Source organism: Psammomys obesus, unplaced genomic scaffold, assembly GCF_907164565.1.
Source record: "Psammomys obesus unplaced genomic scaffold, mPsaObe1.curated_primary_1811, whole genome shotgun sequence".
In the NCBI taxonomy this organism is placed as follows: Eukaryota; Metazoa; Chordata; class Mammalia; order Rodentia; family Muridae; genus Psammomys; species Psammomys obesus.
The window spans coordinates 2,368,410-2,385,857 of NW_026596466.1; the positions used below are offsets into that span (position 1 = coordinate 2,368,410).

General features: G+C 57.2%; 1 protein-coding gene across 1 annotated transcript in view; it reads right to left on the reverse strand.

Moving 5' to 3' along the window:
* Positions 1-1,008: 1,008 nt before the first annotated feature.
* The window catches only part of Foxk1 (forkhead box K1), a 62,762-nt gene continuing 46,322 nt past the window's right edge, over positions 1,009-17,448 (reverse strand). Inside the window, exons 3-9 of the mRNA XM_055598541.1 lie at positions 12,800-12,956; positions 11,632-11,778; positions 10,232-10,425; positions 8,468-8,634; positions 8,101-8,385; positions 6,469-6,693; positions 1,009-5,724 (exon numbers count right to left, since the gene is read on the reverse strand). Of these exons, the coding sequence (XP_055454516.1) occupies positions 5,444-5,724; positions 6,469-6,693; positions 8,101-8,385; positions 8,468-8,634; positions 10,232-10,425; positions 11,632-11,778; positions 12,800-12,956 (1,456 nt within the window). The 3' untranslated portion in view covers positions 1,009-5,443. The remainder of the gene's footprint in view (positions 5,725-6,468; positions 6,694-8,100; positions 8,386-8,467; positions 8,635-10,231; positions 10,426-11,631; positions 11,779-12,799; positions 12,957-17,448) is intronic.

The following is a 17,448-nucleotide window of genomic DNA, read 5'->3' on the forward strand; positions in this document are numbered from 1 at the left end:
TTTAGCCCCTCCCTCACACGTGCACAGCTGCTGTCCCCCAGGACACAGCAGAATCCAAGGAGAGACCTGGAAGACAGCCTGCCCTCTCCTTCCCGCCCTCCCCCAGGGGTCACGCTAAGGACTATCAGGGATCTCAGATGCCCGTCCGCCCAGGAAGGGCGTTAAGAAGGGAAGATGGGAGGGAAGGGCCCAATTAAAAATATTAGGTTTTTGAATTCCCAACTGTACCAATTACAAAAAAATTCTTGGACCAGCTAATTCAGACCGAGAAGCCAAGGCGCCATTTGGACACATACAGGCCAGAGAAGATGAACCTGGTGGATCGTGGGGCAGGCTCTAGCGGGCATGCCAGCCCCAGGAACTCAGGAGGTGGTGCCGCCGTTGCTCCAATGGCAGCAAGAGCTTCAGATGCAGGGGCTGTGGACCACGCCTGGTCGCTGTTCGCACTCACGATTCTTCCTGGCTCCTGGGGCCCAGGTTCCTCCACACCGGTCACCTTGTGAGCAGTCCAAGGAGCAAGGGCTCCGGAGGTAGGATTCCAGCAGGCTCTTTCAGTCCTCTCGCAAGGTGGGGCTTGGTGGAGCTGGCGGGGAGGTAGACGAGGGCCGGGGGAAAGGGGTCCTGGGGGCTCTAGGTAGCCTTAGCCCCAGTGCAGAAACACACGTGCTGCTTTCCATGGTGGCTGAAGCCCTCTGAATGACCGCTAAGGGGTCTGCTTTCCTTACCACCGCCTGCACCAGCTCAGGCGGCCCTCGGCCTTCAGTCCCGCCAGCTCACCTCCCCCTCATGCTCCCTCTGGTTGGACACTTCCTCCCATCAGGGACTTCAGGGACCCTCTGTCCTGCCTGGAGGCCAGGTGGTGCCTCTGGTAAGGCCCGTGGCTGGCTTCATCTGTGGGTCGCGCCTAGGCAGGCTGCTGTGCCTGACCCCTGAAGGGTGGCTCTGAAACATTCCTTGCAGCAGCAGTGCTGAAGCCTGCTGGAGGCAAGCCTGGGGCGGGGGCGGGGGCGGGGGGGGGGGGAACAGAGGAGCAGGTAGGACCAGCAGCCAGAAACACTCGAAGAGCTTTTGTGTTTTAAAACATGAGTAGAAAACTATTTCCCCTAAACAAAGTCAGTGAAACGGGTCTGTGCTTTACTTCAAAGGAAACACCTGTGGTTGGGTCAAAAAAGTCCACATGCGAAGCGGCTGTCCCTGAGGGGGTTGGCGAGAGGGGCAACCAGAGAAAGGGAAGCAGCAACTCCAAGAACGACAGTTTCTTGGACAGTCCCAAATTGTTCAAACCACAAGCCTTAGGAAGCGGGTGCCACGTGCCAGTCTGTGGGGGCAGCCAGGTCACACCCTGCTCTGTGTCACCAATGTAGCAGCTTTTGGTACAAAAAACAAACTATGAGCAGCACCGGGCCGTGGTGGTACATAGGCCTGTCACTCCAGCAATTCATGCAATTCAAGCGCGAGTTCAAGGCCAGCCGGGGCAGCTTTGTATGGCTCCGTCTCAAGCTTAAAAAAAATAAAAATCAAAAGGGCTGGGAGTGCAGCTCAGCAAGCATGTGAGAGGCCCTGAGTTTAACCTCTGGCACAGGAAGAAACAAGACAAAAAAAAAAAAAAAAAAAAAAAAAAAAAGAAAAAAGAAAAAAATCAAGCAAAAACAAACAAACAAAAAACAAAGCGAACAAAACAAAACAAAAAACAGAGCCCAACAAGTAGGTGGGACAAGAGCCACCCTGAACCCAAGGCCTGGAGCAGGGAAGCCACAAGATGAAAGGTGGAAGAGGACTGAGGCCGGCGGAGAGCCTTGGCTACTGTCTGTTCTGTGTGGGGTTCTTCACCCCACCCTCATCCCCAAGCCACAGTGCACTGAGAGGGCCGTCTCGGGGGAAGCTGGTACCTGAGGCGTCGATCTTTGGAACAACCTGACTTACCCTTTATGGTATTGCTTCTAAACAGAGGTATTCTGAGACTGGAGGCCAGGACACAGGTGACCGCTCTGTCACCCTGAGCCAAAGCAAGGGGCTACCCTGTGGCCATCTGTGACTTCCCCGCTAGCGATCTGGATGTGGTGCTCCCCACACACGAGGGATCTTTCACTAGAACAAAGGCTCGTGTTCCTTTCTGAATTATTCTAAGCAGGCACTGAGCTATTCATGTGGGGAGAGTCGGGCTGGCTGAGCAGGTTGGGGAGAGCAACGCAGACCGTGAGGTTCTTGAGGAATAGTAATTCCTCACAGTCCACCCCACCACCTGCTCATCTCTACGGTTTCCTTCTTGTGCTTACCTAACCCCACCTTGCTCTGTCTAATCCCTGTGCAGAGGGGCCCCCTCACCTCTACCAAGGAAGACACTGCCCCTGTCACCTGGCTGTACCCACCTTCAGCTCTCCCACAGGGTTGCAGAAGGCCACTCCCCCTTTCAGAGGGAAGATGAGTGGTTGCCTGTTACCTCAATCCCTGGCAGCCTGTCGGGGGGCAGGGAGAGCCGTGGGACAGGGGTGGGGGCCTACAGTGCAGGGGAAGGATCTGCAGAACTTCCTCATGGACGGTGAGCCGGACAGCCCATCTTACACAGAGGCAAGGCACCAAGAGCTAAGGACAGACATGCTTATGAGCCCTGGATGCTGGACTGAAAGCTGAGGGAGTGTGTGGGGGAGATAGAAGAGGCGAGGGGGGGGGGCAGGAATAGAAAAAGGAAGGGAGAAATAGAGGAAGGAAGGGAGAGGGGAAGGGTAGGGAGAAGGAGCAGCGTGAGAAGGCAGGCAGGGGTCTCTCCACCTCCAGTTGCCATGGTGACTTCTTACAAGCTTGCAGCCTCTGAGTCTAGGAAGTGCCAGATACGAAAGTCAGAGAGAGTCAAGGTGTGGACAGCAGACACCTGGTCTACCAGGGAACACTTAACAAAGCAAGACAAGCTCCGATGAAGCGATGAAGCCCTGCCAGAGACGGGAGCCCTGGAGGGCTCTGAGCCACAGGCCCCCGGCTTCTCATCTGTGCCTGAACCCAGGGCTCCCAGCCACGGTCCTCACAATGATGACTCTCCTGGCTCCTGATCCAAGCTCTGGCTTCCACAGACGGCTTAGCTGATCTCCACTTGGTGGCTCGGAGCTCACAGGGGCACGCTCCGGCTAGCTGTGCATTCCTGCTCTGAGCACGGGCTACTTTGGGTCTGAGCTGGGGTGCTGTCCACTAGATGGCCAACCTACTTCCTGAGGCAGCGGCACCAGGCTAGCCTCCCGTTCTAGCTCAGGCTGTCCAACCAGGGGCTCAGGATCCTCTGCCTTAAGGCCACGCAGGACATTGGGACAGTTGTGTGACCCACTCTTCCTTCCACATCCTTCCGCACACATGCTGAGGTAAGAGGGTCTGCAACAGAGGGTGGATGTTTCAGGACCCAGGAGAGCAAACTGTTCAGGGCCAGACTGAGGGGACCTGATGACAGATGTGATGGCACGGTGACCCACAGTTCCATGCAGGGGCCACACATGGCGCCTACCATGACAATCCACACACAATCTTATCTGCCTTGGAGGGTAGCCATGCACAGGCCTGGAGTAAATGATGGGGAACCTGATGGAGCGGAAGACCAGCAGGTGGTATCAACATCCCTTGTCACTCCAGACCCCAAAGCAACTCAGAGACCCACCTCATTTGTACTTTTCTAACCCCATGCTCACACCAGGCACACAGAGAGAACATGCTCATGCCAGGTACAAAGAGGAGATGTGGGAGACAGCCCTTTGCCCACTCCAAGGGGCAGCTCCACCCACAAACCCTCCCCCACCATCACCCCAGCCCAACTTCTCTGTCCGAGGCAACCGGCAGGAGGCCTTCAGAGCACAGCTTCCTTCCAGCTTGAGGTTTGGGACTACAGAAAGGACCGGCTGGGGAGCCTGGAAGCGAGCTCCAGAGAGGCGGGCTCCGCACTTATCCCTGATGTGTGGGGACTGGCGGCCTCCCACGACCACAGCCTCCAGGTCGAAGCCTGCCAGCCCTTCCAGCAGGCTGTCCGGCTGAGGCCCCGCTGAGATCCGCTGCTCTTCGCTCACGGGCTCTGTCCGCTGTTGGAGTCCGAGGCCCGCCCTCCAGGAGGACCAGCGCTGAGTTCCTGGAGTCTCCTGTCTCGCAGCTGCTTCCACTGCTTCTGCGAAACCAACTCTCATGCCCAGGCCAAGGGAAACACTCACTGTCTCCGGCTCAAGTGGCCTGGTGTTAAAGTGCTGCTGGCAGCTTGTCTGGGCATACAAAGGGGCCGTCCCTGGGAGTCGGAGTCCTCGCATGACCCTCACACTTTGGTTCTTGCCACACTGGGATCAAACTTGGCACCAACAGCTGTCCGGAGAGGTAGTTTCCCTTCCGGTGGATAACAGTCACGGACCCCCGGCTTCGGCAGAAGAGAGGGTTTCCATGTTCACACTGGACAGGTCTTCGGGCGCTCAGGAAAACTGGAATGTGGGGGGGGGGGGGGAGCAGCGCACCTCACAGTCCCTCGCTGCCTGCCAGGAACACAGGGGCGTACCCGCTGCTGTTGTCCGAGGGCACACGCCAACATCCTCCCTGCTGAGCAAGGGGCTGGCCGACACCCCCTGGAGCTGCCCGGTTTCCTGGACATCCACTGCAGCTTGCGGCTTTGGGCTCTGCCAGGGCTGTGGGAATGGACGCCATGGGCACTGACCCTGGGCCGGTTCCCCACCGGAAGCACTTTGCAACATCAGCGTGGGAGCCGTGCCAGTCCTTCTTGGAGTTATCGGGGAGAGCGGCATGTTTACAGGGCTGCTGTGGGTGTGCGCCCGGGCCTGTCGTCCCTCAGCTGGCTTCCACCGGGGATCCAAAGACACGTGGCCCCTTCCGTGGGTCTCAGATCTGAGATGAGGCCAAATTCCACGTTTAACTGAAAGAAATATTTAGGGTCCAAAGCCAAAGCAGACCTCCGTGAGCCCAATCAATGCCGCAGCTCTGTCACTTTTGGGGAGTGGGCTCTGTGACCCAGCCTGTGGCTGGGAGGGTCTCGTCGTCCTCTGGTCTCTTCCCCACAGTGAGAAACAGGAAGTCTGCGGACCGGCTCCCAGAGACAGCAGCCTCGGTCTGCGCTGCGCTTCTGCCCAGTCCTGGGTGCGGGCTCTTCTTGTGGGTGCTGGCTGGGATGGGTTCCTGAGGAGCTGGGCTAGGCCTTCTCCCACAACAACTGGGGAGAGGCGATGGCATGAGGGAGGGGCAAAAAACACACACAGAACCCCCAGATTCGTACAATCAAGTTGTCTGAACGTGTTTATGTGTTTGTTTCAAACCTTGGGAGGACAGGAGATAAAAAGGAAATTGTCCGAGTATGGCGGCCACCCTCGTTGCACGTGCGTGTGGCAGGTCGCTGTGAGCCTCTCTCCGGGTCGGTCCGTGGTGCAGCCGCCGGTGCGCTCCTGTGGCGTGAGTCCCGCTCCACCTTCCCGAGGCCAGTTCACTCGCCGGTCCCCGGGCCCTGAGGGCCGGCGGCTGCCAGGGCCGTGGGCTGCGGGGCGGCTGTCCCACTGGGCTCCTCTATCCGGGACCTCTTGACCTCAGGCTCCCCGCTGGAAGAGGCAGACGTGGTCGTGGAGGTGGCTGGGGTCGGTGTGGCAGCGGCTGCCACCGAGACGGCTGCTGCTGGCTCCTCGGGCCCTACCTCGCATACCCGGGCGATGACCACCGGCGTGGACGAACTCGCCTGGGCCGCCAGGAGCTGCAGGGGGCTGGTGAGGGCTGGGGGTGGGAAGAAGAGGTTACCTGAGGGTCCCCACTAACTCACCCGAGCAGTCAGGCAGAGCCACACTGCCATCTGTCAACACCTCACACACAGGCTTCCTCCCCCGCCCTCGCTGAGTCTGGGTCAGACACTCAGGGACCCTCTCAGCTGCTGCTTCTGTCGCTCTGAGGTCGCCCCCCATCTCTGGTGCCTAATCTTTACTGTCCCCTCAGTGGAAACAGCCCCTCCCCCCGGGCATGTCTGTGAGGGGCTTTCGAGATCGGGGTCTTGAAGAGGGAAGACCTTTCCCAGCTGCAGTGACGCCATCTTACACTGGGATCCCTGACTGCTGGCTGAGGACCAACTTCCTCTCCCTGCTTCCTGGCCACTACCATGCCTTCCCGGACATGGTGGACTGTACCTTCAAAGCGAGCCAAAAGTAACCTTCCCTTCCTTCCTCCCCTTTTTCCTTCTTCCTTCCTTCCTTCCTTAAACTGCGTTTGGAACTGAGTATTTTATTATGGCAACAAGAAAAAGCACCGCCATCCTGGGGTCCACTGTCGTCTAGCACCCCACCCTGCAGGCTGCCCAACCCCCACTGTCACGCTGGTCGACATCTGGTGTCCCTGCCTGGCACACAGCAGGCTCGGGACACTGAGCTGATGATGAGGAAAGCGAGAGATCCCCTGAGCTGCGCTGCCCTGCCTGTGGGCAGATCCCTGGCGCCAGGTTCAGGCTGAGGGCAGGCCGGGGGGCCTCACCGTAAGCGTTGCCAGTCAAGTTATTCGTGGGCACGGTATGCTTTCCGTTCTGAGTGACAGCCCGGACCGGAAGGTGGTGCTGCCCGATGGTCACTGGGGTAGCCGGCTGTAGGATGGTGACTGTGTGTCCGGGGACTCCAGGGGCCATCTGGCTGGCGACCGTCTGGATCACTCGGCTGGCTGCGGGGATTGTGGCAAATGCTATGGTGGGCTTCTCTTCCAAACCTGTGGGGCAGGCAGCCAGTGAGAACCACACACGGCCCCAGACACCAAGACCCTCCAAAGCCTTGGGTTGGCCGAGGGGCCGGGGAGTGAGGTGGCACTGGGAGAGAGGGCTTCCCAAGGAAAACCCTGGAATTTATGTTTAAATTAACAGGACTTCAGAACATGCTGGGAGTGGAGGTAGAAGAACCAGGGGTTCGAAAGTCACCGTTGGCTACATAGTGAGTTCAAGCTTAAGGTCAGTATGGGCTTCACAAGACTGTCACACACACCAAAAACAAAATGAAAAAAGTATACATGCGCGCGCGCGTGCGCACACACACACACACACACACACACACATGACTATAACCAGCCCAAATTTAATCTGTATAACCTGTATATAATCTGAATATAACATAACATAATATAATCTACTCTGTATAACCATAACCAACCCAAATTTAATGTACTGTTTAGAATGAGACAGTTTGCTTCTACGACTGTGACTATCCCCTTCACCAAGATGTCGGGTCTGTGATTATAATCACTATTACTTTGTTGTTGTTGCTGGCGGCGCTACGGGCTGGACCTAGCTAAGGCTACGTGCGTGCTGGGTCTCTGGTCTGAGCTTCATCCCCACAGGGCCACTGCTGCCCCTTCAACTTTTTAAGACAAAGTCTAGTTAGCAACGCAGGCTGGCCTTGAGCTCGCCGAGCGGCCCAGGCTGGCCTCTACTTTCCCAGGGGTGGGGAAGACAGGCCTGTGCCGTCAGCTCAAGCCTGTTTCCAGTAGGATGACATGAAAATACGAAGATAATAGTGAGCCCGAGTCCCCCGAGGGAATAACGTCCAAGGGACACGGCTGTCCAGAAAGTTCTGGGGCTGCCTTTCACAAAACCAAGGGCGCCACCAGCATCTCTCCTTGAGCTCCCCAGACCGGCTTTCTTTTGGAAGCGGGTACAGGGTACATGCCCGTGATCTAAGCGCTGCTGAGACAAGAGGGCAGTGAGTCTACGCCAGCTCGACGGGGACACACAGCGTAACACCATCTAAAATAAGCCGGGGCTGGAGAGCTGGCCCGGCTCGTCACAGGGTGGCTCAACTGTCAATCCAGTCTGCTGGCATCCGATGCCCTCTTCTGGCCTCCCCAGGCACTGCACACAAAGTGCCCATACACACAGAACAATAGTGAAACCGATCTAGGAAAGACAGACAGACAGACAGACAGACAGACAGAAAGAAAGGCATAAAGACTGCAGCCTGAATGTCACCTTGGGGGAAACAGAATTCAAGTGAACAAGGAGGACTCAGCCCAGGGAGAATCCAGCTGTCTTAAAGGAAGGCAGTAGTGGGAGCCCCACCTTCCCGCCCGCTTTGTGGGCTCTGAGCCTACGGCCCAGGCTCACACTGCCCAGCGTGGCCACGTTACCTCTGGCCTCACTGCCCAGGTCCAACACGGCTGTGCCTGCTGTGTCGTGGGAGGCCCCGGCTGAGCCCTGGCTAGCCAGGATGTACCCGTTGGCTGAGCTGGCAGAGGTGGTAACCACCCTCACCATGGTGACGGTGGGGGCCTGCTGCACCACATGGATGGCGTGGCCGGAGGGCTGCTGGGAGGTCACTATGGAAGCTGGCATGTAGGCGACAGGCTTAGCCACCAAGTTGGAAGGTCGGGGAGGGACAGCCATGATCACCGGCTGGGCGCTGACTGGGGAGCCTGCAGGGTGACAGAGGACAGTGATGTGGGTGGGTGCCAGCCCATCGGCCACACTGGGGGAGAGGACGAGCCTGCGCCTTACCTGGGGCGCTCTGGGAATAGCGGTACTCGGGAACAGAGGCTAGCTTCGACCCCAGGTCAGGGTCATGTGGAATGGGGGAGCCCTCCCGAGACAGGCACTCTGGGGTCTGCAGGCCACTGGAACGAGGGGACATCAGTCCAGGGTGGGTGGGGGAGGCTGGGGCACTCCTGGTGAGGACAAAGGGGCACAGCAGGGCGGTGTCACAACAGCGGAGTGCAGAAGACACACCCACAGCCAAACCCACCTCTGCTCAGCCACTCCTGCGGACACCCCATGTCAATCCCCTACCCTGAACCCGATGATCCTGAGCACAGCCCACCCCAACGGTAACCAAGGTGCAGGCCCCACACCTCCAGGGTTTTCTCTTTTATCTCCCAAAAGTTTTCCTGGCTCTCAGGCTTCCTGGTGGTGAATTCCCAGCATTACCACTTGCCCTCAGTGGGCAGCTGGGTAGGCAGGTAGGCACTCCACTAAACAGGCTGAAGGGGAGGAGGAAGGACTGCTCCCCAGCGAGGGCAAATCCTCAGCATACACTGCCTAAAAGGTCCTTTCCCTCTCCAGGAGCGGCTCAGCCTATGCCAAAAGAAAAGGCTTGCTACTTAGAAGGCAGAGGCAGGAGGATTCTCTTGCTCTCTGAGACGGTTTCTCTGTGTATCCTTGGCTGTCCTGGACTCACTCTGTAGACCAGGCTGGCCTTGAACCCACAGATATCTGCCTGCCTCTGCCTCCCGGGTGTTGGGATCACAGCGAGCTCCACGGAGCCTGGCTGTCAGAAGAATCTTAAGCTCAGGGCCTGCCTGGGCTAGACTGAATTCACGGCCAGTCTGGACAACTTAACACGATCCTGACTCAAAATGAAAAGCAGAGCAAACAGGTTTGTGGGTGCAGCTCAGTGGCAGAGTACCTGCCTGGGATCCAGCAAGGGGCTGGCTGTGTGGCTCTGCGGAAGAGCCCTGACTAGCAGGATGAGGCTCTTGGCTGAATCCCCAGCACTACAAAAGCCCAGAGCGTTCCTGGGCGAGCGTGAGGACTGTGATATCTCAGAAGCACAAGAGGCCAGCACAGACGCACACACTCCTACCCGAGGAGTCAGCGACCCTGGGTTCCTGCACGTGGGAGCATTCCTCAGGGTCCCTGCCACCTGCTGGCTACCTGCACATCGGCAGGTGGCCACAGGCACACTCACAGCTGTCTGGAGAAGTACCGGCTCCTACGGCACTTCTGCTACTATGTAGTCAGAGAACTGTGCAAACGGCCAGGCAGGCGCAGCACCCAGGGGAACTGTTGATGGTCAAGTCCATCCAGCCAAAGCCACCCGCCAGTGGGGGAGCTGTGCTCCCAACAGGGCTCCATTAATGGCAGAGGGAGCACAAGGTCCGGACGTGAGCAGGGCAGCCTGGCCGATCAGCTACAGCTCAGGATCCCCACCCTTTGAACTGGTTACGGCTGGCTCGGCCTCCTGCACAAGGAGCCAGCGACCACCTCGCTGACTGCACCAACCAGCATGGAGGTCTGAGAGCTGGCATCGTACTGGGCATCACAGTGCATGCTTGCAAACCCAGCAGGGATTTTCACGAGTTCAAGGCCGACCTGCCCACAAAGTCGGACCTTGTCTTGAAGCCAGAGAGCAGCAAAGACAGAAGTGTAATGGTCTAAGAGTGGACGCCAGAAAGCAAGCACAGTCCTCAAGCGCCGAGTTCCTCCCCCTGCTGTGACCCAGACTCTAGCTTCTCAGAAGAGCATGAGGACCATGGGGGGGCTTACCGTGAGGACAGAGGCCCGAAGGGGGTGCGGAAGCAGGAGACACCTCTCTGTCTCCGCTTTCGGAATGCTTGTTCCACAAGCTTGGCTTCAGAGGCAGGGTCTATTCGCCAAAAAGAGCCCTTCCCAGGCTCCTCCTGGGACCGAGGGACTTTGATAAAGTAGCGGTTAAGAGAGAGGTTGTGTCGGATAGAGTTCTGTAGGAGACAGAGAGAGACATCTGTGGGTCACAGCCACCAGGGGACAGATCTCACAGCAGACACAGCAGAAGCGGGTGACAGGCACGTGGCTGCAGGTGACCATCCTCCTGGGGAATGCATGGGGCACAGGGGAGCGTCTGCTATTCGAACTCCACACAGTAAAATCCACCACTGTTCTTTGAGGAAGGAGGCAGGCAGGTGTGCAGGATCATGTCAGGGATGCAGACAAGGCTGGCTGGGCTTAAAGCACATCCTGGAGGCGGGGTGTGAGAGCTCACGCCTGTCATCTCAGTGATTGGGAAGCTGAGGATCATGAGTTCAAGGTCAGCCTGGGCTACCCAGTGAGCAAGCTCAAGGCTCAGAAAAGCTCCTTGTGGAGCTAGGGGCCGTGGCTTAGCTGGTGGCCTGCTGGCCTAGCCCGAAGGAAGCTCTGGGCTCTGTCCCCAGCACCACGGACACCAGGCGCCATTAGTGCATGCCTGGAACCTCCGCACTCAGGAGGCGTGAGCAGGAGGGTCAGGCGTGCAAGGTCCCTGTTCGCTACATAGATAGTTCAAAACCTTCAAAACCAGCCTGGGCTACACAAGACCCTGACTCAATAGAAAAAGAAAAAAAAAAAAAAAAAAGAAATAGAAAAACAAAAAAACAAACATATCCCCCCCCCAAACAAAAGGATTCTGCTGGCTAAGCTGGCCGATGGAAAATGCTAACTACAAAGAAAAGGATAAAGTGGTACAATCTGTGCCAATTAGGTGGAAGAACGGGCCCTCCCAGCCTCCCGGGAAGGGACAATGCACAGAACTCCCGAATGCGCACTGCAGGATTAAACGCTGCGTGCAGTGAGCTGCTGCCGTCACGCGGGGTCACAGTGGGCAACAAGCACAGGCACAGTCAGCTGGCAGGGGTGTGGGGGCTCACGGCTGAGGCAGGGGTGCTGCCATGATGTCAGGGCTGGCCTGGGCTACAGAATGAGCCGCCGTCTCAAAACGATTTTAGAAAGAAGGCTGCAACCAGGCATGGAGGGAAAGTGGTCAAACAGACCACTTTAGGGCTGGGATGTGGCTCAGTGGGTAGCGTGCTTGGCCCACGTGAGGCCCTGGGGTCCACGCCCGGCACTGCACAAACACTGTGGTGCGTGCCTGCGGTCCCGGCATTTCGGGAGCAGGAGGTCATCCTTGGCACAGCCCCGGCCCCCGGCCTCACCTGCCAGCCCTTGTCGGCGGTCCTGTAGTATGGGTAATGTTTGGTGATGTGGGCGTAGATGCCGCTTAGTGTCAGCTGCCTGTCCTGGGCCGAGGAGATGGCCTGCACGATCAGCTGCGCGTAGGAGTACGGCGGCTTCGACTCATCCTGGAGGCGGGGTTCACGGGAAACAGTCACGGGGGAGGGGCACATGGGACAGAGTCCCCCCACCCAGACCACCCAGGCCCGACACAGACAGCAGTGCTGCAGTAGGTCAGCCGTTGGCATGCCCACATCAGACTCAGAGCCATGGAGCACCTGCCCCGGCAACCCGAAGGCTGAGGCGGAGGCCCTTGATCTTGCCGTCAGCCTGGGGTAGACTGAGACGGTGTCTAAAAACCCCAAACGACAGCGGGAAGCCAAAAGAGCACCCTTCGGCCAGGTGTGCTGCGAACCTGGAGTCCCAGGCCGGCTGAGTTTTAGCCTCAGCTGCGGGAGTCTCTCAAAAAAACAGAGAACGAAAGAACAGAACAGAGGGCCCGGGGAAACGGCTGAGCGCAGGAAGTGCTTGCCGGGAAGGAAGGCAGACCCAAGTTTGGGTCCACAGCACCCTTGGGAAATGCAAGACGGTGTCCCAGAACAATCCCAGTGACACCCTGGCGCCCAGCCTGGGCTACTTACTGAGACTCTGTTCCCTGACAAAAAAATAAAATAAAAATAGAAATAAAAAGAAGGCTGGTGGAACAGCCTGGTGACAAATCTCTCCTGGGTTAAATTCCCAGCACTGTCCAAAGAGGGTGGTGGTTGGGCTGGGTGGCCATGCACACCTGTGGTCTCAGGGCTTGGGAGGCAGAGGCAGGTGGATCTCGGAGTTCCAGGCCAGCCTGGTCTACAGAGTGAGTTCAGGACAGCCAGGGCTACACAGAGAAACCCTGTCCAAAAAAAAAAAAAAAAAAAAAAAAGAGGGTGGGTAGAAAAGAAAAAAGTGTCACTTGTCATAAAGACTCTTACTAAACTCTAAAACCGTCTCTCCAGGAGTGGACGGAACAAGAAGGAAGTGGCTGGGTGACAGGTCTCCGGCTCCCCACCAACGGGAAGTGGCCCACCCTGGAGCGCCTGCCTGAGCCACCCTGAGGACCCTGCTTCGCTCTTGGCCACCAAGACGTGACAGCGAGTTTGAGGCTCAGACCTTGGGGCTGTCCCCGCCAGATGTGTCCGCCTGCTGCTCAGAGGCGGCCTTCGCTGCAAACTCCGCGGCCAGCTGCAGGTCTGAGGTCACGTTCTGCACGAAGCGGTACCCGGAAGACCCAGCTCCTCGAGGACTGGCTGGGCAGGAGTTGGGGACACTGAAGAGAAAACAAAGACCACACGGTCAGCCTGAGAGCCCGGGGAGGTGAGGCTGGGTACGGACACATGGATAATGGCTGGAGTGGATTATTTCTGCTACTCTGGGAGACCAGCGACAGAAAACTCCAGAAATGCAACGACGGAACCCAAGAGAGGACAACATGCTTTCCTCTCTCCTCTGAGGCCAGGAGCACAGCTGCAAGAAGCCGAGACTCCGTGCCAAGAGTCCCTAAGCAGGAAAGCAGCTCCAGGCGGTAAAGGTATGGCTAGTGCGACGGTGACCACAAGATGGCGCCCTAAGAACAGGCTTGGACGGCCAGTAACTCCACAGGAGGGAAGTTAAAACAGATGCTTCGGGAGGTGGCCTGCTGGCAGGGAGGGGAGGGGGCTCAGGACTCTGCCCTGGGCTCCAGCACCACCTGGACCCACCACAGGCCACGGCAGCATAGCTGTGAGCTGTGCGGGAGAGGACCCAGCCGGCCCCCACCCAGACCCATGGCTGCCGCTGGGTGGCTGAGGGGTGAGCTGATGGATTAAGACAGCTCCAGCTGGATGTTCGCTGCTGAGGCAGGGCACCTGAGTTCAATCCCCGGTACCCCCACAGACTCCTGCAGGGTGCCCTCTGACCCTCACGTGTGTACCGTGGTGCAGACAGACACACACACAGGCACGCATATGAATGAGCGAGGGAATGAATGAATGAATGGACGAATGAACCATGAGTGAATGAATGAGTTAAGTGCTGGAGGGATGGCTCGGCAGTTAAGAGCAGAGGACTGGAGTTTGCACCCACCACGTCAGGTGGCTCAGGACGACTTATAACCCGATTCAGGGGCTCTGACGGCCCCTCCTGGCTTTTGTGGATGCCTGGGCTCACTTATGTGCAAGGCCCCACCCCCACAATATTAGAAACAAAATCTTTTACAAAGCAATGATATTATTGTTAATAATAATAATACAGACTGCTTCTCCACCCAAAGTCTTGGTTCTAAGAAGGGTTTCCCTTAGCTGGGCAGTGGTGGCACACACCTTTAATCCCGGCACTCAGAGACAGAGGCAGGTGATTCTCTGAGTTGGAGGCCAGCCTGGTCTTCAGCCCAAGTTTCAGGACAGCCAGGGCTACACAGAGAAAAGAGAGAAAAACAAAACAAAACACCTTGTCTTGAAAAAAAAAGAAAAAAGTTTTCCTGTTAAAACAGAGTCCCACGAGATGGCTTGGTGGGAAAGGTGCATCCTTCTAGGCTTGGCCTTAGTTTGATGCTCAGAGCCCCGGTGGCAGAAGGGGAGTCCAGACTTCTACAAGCTGTCTTGACTCAACCCCTGTACCGTGGTATGTGTGCCACTGGGCGCAAGCACGCACACACACCCCACAAAGAAACACAATGTAATGCAGAAGTTGAAAAAAACAACCAACCAACCAAACCTTTCAAACAGGGAAAAGCAGTCAAATGCTGAAGAGGGTGGGGTCTCGCCAGTGTGGTCCACCTGCCTCTGCCCTCACTGCAGAAAACCTGTGTCTGCATGGGACAAGTGTCAGGACGCTGCTCCCTCCCGCTGCCTGCTGCTCCTGCTGTGGGAACACCCAGCTCAGGGCTCTCCAGAGCCTGTCCTCTGCTTCATCCTGAAGCTACCTTTGCTTCGGGGATGGCTCCTGGTTCCCCAAACTCGCTCAGGATGCTGCCTCCACGTGCAGTGTCCCTCAGGCCTGGGGTGCAAGCCTGTGGGTGGCTGAGGGTCCATCTCCCTTTCCTGGGAGCTGCTCAGGACTGAGCAAGGGACCAGTGAAAGCTCGCTGAGGCATAGTGGGTGAATTCCTTCCGGGGTCACAACCCCTCCGTAGGAAGGAGGGGTAGGTACACATCACACATAATCCTAAAGCCTCTGGTTTGAGGGTTCATGCTCTCTTCTGACCACCTCAAAATCTGATCATTCCTGTGCTTGTGGAGCTCTCTTCCAGCTTACGCCATGGCCTCCTCCCCGCCCATGTCCCTGGGACCAGCTGAGGCCTGGCCACATACATAAAGGTCAATCAGCAAAGCAGAGGAAATTTTCCCTGAGGTTCTTTTTCTTTTTAAAGGGGGTCTTGTTATGTAGCTCAGGCTGGTCCCAAACTCACCATCCTCCTGCCTCATCTTCTGAGTGCTAGAAATAGAGGCATGAGCCACCATGTCTGGCTTGAATTTAATTCTCTCTCTCTTTTTCTTTTCCTCGAAACAGACTTGCATTACGAAGCCCAAGACGGACTATAACTTTCTCTGTGGCCGTGCATGGGGATTCCAGCATGCCTGCCACACCAACCAGAAGTTAATTCTGAATCTAAAATATAATCTCAAGTACCAGGTGGGCAGGCTGCGAGAGCACGTCCCTTCAGCATGCACACACTCAAACACAAGGTTTCACTGGGCATGGTGTAGCATTCCTTTCATCCCAGCGCTCGGGAGGCAGAGGCAGGCAGGTCTCGGGGAGGTCAAGGCTAGAATGGTCTACATAGTGAATTTGAGGCCAGCCCATGGTAAGACAGACAAACAAGCAAACAAACAAAGATTTTAGGTTTCAAAACTAGACTTGGAGCAAAGGCATGGTCAAGGGAGACGTGTTCATGGGATGGTAGCACACCACTGAAGACTGGCCTCACCGGGACCAGCCCCACACTGCGCAGGCCTGGGTCCCTCACTGCCCTCAGAGTCTGCCTGAATGACCGGAGGCATTAAGTCAGTGGTGATCATGGGCCTGAGAAGTCACCACAGAACACGGCGCACCTCCTAGTTAGTGACAGGTCACGCACACGCAGTGTGGGTGGAGGCAGGTGCAGGAGAGTTCTCAGGACCCTGGAAAGCTGTGTGAAGCCGTGGAGGTGGCAGAGCGGCCATCCTGGGCATCCTCCTGCTCGTTCTGAGGGCACGGGTGATGGTGGGGCATGCAGAGCAAGGCCGGTGTCTTGTATGCTACACCCTCGCTCCTTGGTGTAAAATCCAGGGTCCAGGTCTTTGGAGCCCACGGAAGGTTTACACGGAAGTAACATACAGCGCTTGGCAAAGCCCATCTTAGAGCCAGGAAGAGAGTCAGGAGGCAGGCCTGACGGCTGCAGGGAAACTGAGGCAGGAGGATCACAGGCCAAGGTTGGTCTGGGATACAGAATGAGTTCAAGTCCAGCCTGGGAGACTGAATGAGTCCCAGTCCCACCCCAACCCATCTCCCCCTCCCAATCAAAACAGGCTGAAAATGTAGCTCAGTGGTAGAGCACTTGTCTCAAAGTGAGGGGCTGGAGCATGGCTCAGCGCTAGAGTGCTTGCCTAGCATGTGTGGGGCTCTGGGCTCAGTGTGTGTGCGTGTGTGTGTGTGTGTGTGTGTGTGTGTGTGTGCGCGCTCGTGCACTCGTGCGTGTGTCCTGAGAAAGCAACCTCTGTCTCCGCCTGTCTGTGAGTGATGTCTATGTGGCCTCAGCCTCTCGGCCTGGGACGGCAGTTTCCCAGCGGCTTCTCCAGGACAGCCACGCTTCTAATCACTCTTTTCCCAACCTCATGGCAGCCTGTTTTTTCCCCTCTGACCCATCCCTGCAAGCAGGCTGCAAGGAGAGAGCCAAGCCTGTGGCAGGACAACCCGCTGCTGGAGCTGTCTCAGAGCCCTAAAACGATCCACCGAGAGTCAGGTGAATCCCAGACCCGGAGTGAGGGAGTGAGCAGGGCTTCCGAAGGGCTTCCTGGCCTGGAGAACACTTCAAGGGCCTTGGAAAAGGCACCTGGGAAAGAGAAACTCACAGCAGGCGTGCCAGAAGCAAGAGCGGTGGAAAGCCGCAGACCAGCCAACTGCAGCAAGACTCTGCCTTTAGATCCGGAGCAACCAAAGCCAAAAGGAACCCTCTCTGCGCCAAGGCAGGAGCAGACCCCTCCCCGAAGAGCCCGAGCCCCATTCCTAAAACAGGCTGGCTGCCCACCTCCCAGGGAGAAAGCCAGGACTTGGCGGATGGTGTGATAGAGTCTGAGTTTGGCATCTGGGTCGGGGAGCAGAGCTAAAAAAATGCCTGTACACACACACACACACACACACACACACACACACACGTGACATCACATACGTAAGACACATTGTGGGCCTGGCGGCGGGCACACTTTGGAGTCAGTGAGAAAGCCTGAAGACTCTGGGCGCCAGTCAGCTCCTGGGGACCAGCCTGGCCCTGGCCTGTTCCAGCAGCAACCTTGATAATCTCAAGCTGGCCCCGAGACAGCCTGGGCCACACCCGGCAGTCAGGCTCCAACGGTGCTTCTCTGGACTCCCCAGACGTGCCAAGAAACAGCCCTGCCTGGCGCAGGTGTCCGGCGCTCCCGACAGGCATGGGCGGCCTGCAGGGGCACGCTCGGTCAGCTTTCTTTCTCTTTTCTTCCTTTCTTTCATTTTTAACATTGTCTGCGTTGCTCCAGCTTTAGCAAAGGAGCTGCTGAAGCTAGGGCCCTGGTTTAGTTCTTCAGCTGGCCTTGAACTCCCTGTGCAGCT